The 4,460-nt window shown below is 38.2% G+C and overlaps 1 protein-coding gene across 1 annotated transcript; it reads right to left on the bottom strand.

The window, feature by feature from the left end:
• Positions 1 to 1,049: 1,049 nt before the first annotated feature.
• LOC137407802 (homeobox-like protein HDP1) lies at positions 1,050 to 3,626 on the bottom strand. The gene is made up of 2 exons (XM_068094182.1): positions 3,577 to 3,626; positions 1,050 to 2,373 (listed from the first exon to the last, which is right to left on the bottom strand). The coding sequence occupies exons 1-2, from the start codon at positions 3,624 to 3,626 to the stop codon at positions 1,050 to 1,052; spliced, it is 1,374 nt and encodes a 457-aa protein (XP_067950283.1).
• Between the last annotated feature and the right edge of the window lie 834 nt (positions 3,627 to 4,460).

Genomic DNA, 4,460 nt, shown 5'->3' with positions numbered 1-4,460 from the left:
TTAGAATAATTAAGTTTATTCTTACCCAGAACTTGTTGTGAGAATGACATCCATAAACAGACAAAGTTGACCTTATTAAGCCAGTACAAACCATTATTAGCTGCAGTTGTAGTAAACTAGTCTTAGCTAGTTTACACGAGTTAGAACTAGGTCAAACAAGTTAGAACTTGATGCACATTTTCAGTCTGTTTCACACACGATAATAGACTGCTTTGCCATTACTTTGGAATGTGATCTACTAGCTAATTATAAATTTGTTAGTTTCGTGTTAAAAACCTAATGCGTTTAATTCAGATATTTCTTATGCAATTTTAGTGAAAAAAGTTTTTAATGAGAAAATTGTTTTCATTTTCAATGCCTTTTTGAAATAATTCTAATTATGTGTTCTTAACCTGGTCTGAATATTCACTGCCACTAATATATTTTATAACTTGCAAATAAATCTAGAGATTTATTGAATAAATATAATATATATAGGCTAATGAGTACATTAAACTTAAACTAAGTTCACTTTTATTTCTCCATATACATATAATTGTAATCAAGTGTACCTTGTAGCATATGATCTAAAATTTGACTACAGAAACTTGATTGGTTTAGTAAAGTTCAATGCCAAACTTCATGAATTATTGAGCAAGTTTCACTGTTATATGGGAGTTGTTTGCAGCTTTTTTCATGAGTGAACAATTACCATTTTCGCTAAGTCAGCCTAGAACAATGAAACCCTGTGGGGTCAAACAGTGTGAAAGTCATAACTGTACATGCAGCTATACAATCTAGTGTATTCTAATTTAGCCTTGACTCTCTACCAGTTAGACTGAGATCCTGCTGATCAGCTTATATCATCTATTGAAATCTCATCATGCACAATATTTCAACTTACACTAATTCTATTTAAATTCGACTGTACATGTATGTTGGTCGTCTGTTCCAACAAAAAGATTAGCTTTTATGGTCTATTTTAGGACTGTTTATGTAGTTAAAGTAGTAAGAAGCTTTTTTTCTTAGTCATTATAACTGAGACCAATAGACAACAAGCTTTATTTACATCACTTACGCAGTATACGCAGTTTATGCAGTTTACGCAGTTCACGCAGTTCACGCAGTTCACGCAGTTCACGCAGTGTACGCAGTTTACGCTGTTCACGCAGTTCACACAGTTCACGCAGTATACGCAGTTTATGAAGTTTACACAGTTCTCGCAGTTTACGCAATTTACGCGGTTTACGTGGTTTACTCGGTTCACGCCGTTTACGCAGTTTTTGCAGTTCATGCAGTTTTTGCAGTTCATGCAGTTTTTGCAGTTCGTGCAGTTCGTGCAGTTCGTGCAGTTCGTGCAGTTTGTCCAGTTCGTGCAGTTCATGCAGTTTTTGCAGTTCATGCAGTTCGTGCAGTTTGTGCAGCTCGTGCAGCATGTGCAGTTCATGCAGTTCGTGCAGTTCGTGCAGTTCGTGCAGCTCGTGCAGTTCGTGCAGTTCGTGCAGTTCGTGCAGTTTGTGCAGTTCGTGCAGTTCGTGCAGTTCGTGCAGTTCATGCAGTTCATGCAGTTTGTACAGCTCGTGCAGCACATGCAGTTCGTGCAGTTCGTGCAGCTCGTGCAGTTCGTGCAGTTCGTGCAGTTCGTGCAGTTCATGCAGTTTTTGCAGTTCGTGCAGTTCGTGCAGTTTGTCCAGTTCGTGCAGTTCGTGCAGTTTTTGCAGTTCATGCAGTTTGTGCAGTTTGTGCAGCTCGTGCAGCATGTGCAGTTCATGCAGTTCGTGCAGTTCGTGCAGTTCGTGCAGTTCGTGCAGCTTGTGCAGTTCGTGCAGTTCGTGCAGTTCGTGCAGTTCGTGCAGTTCGTGCAGTTCATGCAGTTCATGCAGTTTTTGCAGTTCGTGCAGTTCGTGCAGTTCGTGCAGTTCGTGCAGTTCGTGCAGTTTGTCCAGTTCGTGCAGTTCATGCAGTTTTTGCAGTTCATGCAGTTCGTGCAGTTTGTGCAGCTCGTGCAGCATGTGCAGTTCGTGCAGTTCGTGCAGTTCGTGCAGTTCGTGCAGTTCGTGCAGTTCGTGCAGTTCGTACAGTTTGTGCAGTTCGTGCAGTTTGTGCAGTTCGTGCAGTTCATGCAGTTCGTGCAGTTTGTACAGCTCGTGCAGCACGTGCAGTTCGTGCAGTGTGTGCAGCTCGTGCAGCACGTGCAGTTCGTGCAGTTTGTACAGTTCATGCAGTTCGTGCAGCTCGTGCAGCATGTGCAGTTCGTGCAGTGTGTGCAGTTCGTGCAGTTCTTGCAGCTCGTGCAGCTTGTGCAGTTCTTGCAGTTTGTGCCATTCGTGCAGCTTGTGCAGCTTGTGCAGCTTGTGCAGTTCGTGCAGTTCGTGCAGTTCATTGCATTGGAGTCTTTAACATGTAAAGCAGGTGTTTTCATAAAACAAAGACCTGTCAACTTAGTTAAGTATTTCCTGCATCAGTCATTCTAGAAGAGTACATTCATAGAGTAAATTGGTAGGCAGTGTGTTTATCCCTGTAAACAAAAACCTCCAACATTCCAGTAAGATGACATGGTTGTGTCTGCTAAGGCTGTTTGTTTTCATTTCATTTTGCAAAATAATTTTATTTAAATTTTCTGTAAATTTCTGCTGAACTCATTTGTAATGGTTTTAGAATTTTTGTTTTGAAGGTTTTGTTACAGAAAGGATGGGAGTACAACTTTCAAATATCTATTAAAACAAGAAATATTTATTTATTTTGTGTGTGCTGGTATATAAACTATCACAAGTAAACTTGTGTTAATATATTAACTATAAGCATGCTGCCAAATGGTTCCAAGTTATTTAATAATAAGCTACAGATGAATGTATGTGAAATCAGAAACAGGTATCTGTATTTTAGGTAAAGTTATATGAGAATGAGCAGCCTGGTTTCTATTGATATCTGTTTTTTATTAAAATAAAGTGTTATTTTCCAATTTGTTGTTTTACATTTAAGATTTCAAAACTACTATAGAAACATGTCCGTACTATATCTAGCAGTAAAGTCTTATAACAAATGCTCTGCTTTAAATAGAATTTGAAATGTCTGCCCTTAAAGATGTGGTTGCGTCAAATTTGAGCTGATTTTAAAAGAAAGTATTTTTCTTTGTCTATCAGTTGATATGTTGTTTCTTGTGTTAGGCGATCTCATTGTCAAGATATATGTAGTTTATAATCGAAAAAAAATGATCGCGGTAAAAATGCTCAGGCAAAAAAAAGCCCAGACTTGCCCAAAATGATGTAACGCGTGATACAACTTGTCTCTATCTTTCGTATTTGCATTGGCTATTGCGATAAAAATCTAGTATTATGTGTCTCTATTGGCATATATTTTATTTTGTATTTGCTCATGTTGGCTAGAATAAAATTTTGAATCCAGCTACAGATACATTATTACCAATGTCTCAAATGCCTCAAACAAGGAAAACTAAAAGCTTTTCATATTAGCTTCTTCTGAATACTATGTGAAGATCTTAGTACCGACTACCAATTCAACCGGTCTACAGTAATTATGTTAAGCAGGCTACATAGAATAAGGTCTTTGTATTGACACAGTTTCGCCGCTACCCACACTAATGATATAGTACAGCCTTCCAAAAGCCCTGCCCACATGATGCCCATCCTGGGGGAGGGGTGTATATCATTGCCCACCCCAAAAACTAGTTTCTTACTAAGTAAATAAGCAAGCTGCGTCTTTGAAAAGAATATGTGGCAATACCAAAGTTGGTTCTACCTCCCTAAAAGTCATGTACATTGTATAGTTGACTGTCAACGTTATTGAGTCATTATCGGTATCAATTTGTAAAAAAAATTCACTGGTCACATTTGATTAGTTGATTCAAGTACTAAACAAATGGTCGAGCTATGCAAAAGTGCCTGTCTATGCAGCTCGGATTGCGCTTCATAAATCCATCTATCAGACAAGATTTCAGCACAGGTGTCAACGGGGCTATAATGTGTTCAATGCTCTGCAAATCATGTTTTGCAAAAAAATTTCATCTAGGTATAAAGCTTTTATTAAAAATATCTATCCAAGTCATGGCCAGTCACATAGTTTCAGCTCATACAATAGGACAAATTCATCTACTGCAGCAAACTCAAACAAAACATCATGGTTTATGCAGCACACACTGAAGTCTCTCTTTCTCATTCGCGGCAGTTTTCACACTGGCAAAGCCGCTTCGGCTGGTGGGACCACATAAACATCCTGTAATCAATGAAACAAATGCAATAAATTTATGTCATTCATAGATATGTCATTCTAACGGGTATCTACTGAAAACTTGCAAATTGGAAACTAGATAGATTGCGAGTGTAATTTTAAAAATGAATAAATGTTTTACAAAAACATAAGTACCCCAAGCCAATGATTCCAAGCTTTGGTTCTGTAAGTTAAAGATGTGCATTGATCAATCGCTTTTCTTCACTTTCTACAAGCAAAATGTGAACATCTAA

The sequence above is a fragment of the Watersipora subatra genome, chromosome 11 (assembly GCF_963576615.1).
Source record: "Watersipora subatra chromosome 11, tzWatSuba1.1, whole genome shotgun sequence".
Taxonomy (NCBI): Eukaryota; Metazoa; Bryozoa; class Gymnolaemata; order Cheilostomatida; family Watersiporidae; genus Watersipora; species Watersipora subatra.
This window is presented reverse-complemented; position numbering and strand designations above follow the sequence as displayed.

What these genes read in the sequence shown, in the direction of transcription:
- LOC137407802 (XM_068094182.1), bottom strand. Translation starts at nt 3,626, where the DNA reads ATGGGCATCATGTGGGCAGGGCTTTTGGAAGGCTGTACTATATCATTA. An exon ending in GGCTGTACTATATCATTAGT is followed by an intron (nt 2,374 to 3,576) that starts GTGGGTAGCGGC and finishes TACATGTTAAAG; the next exon opens with ACTCCAATGCAATGAACTGC.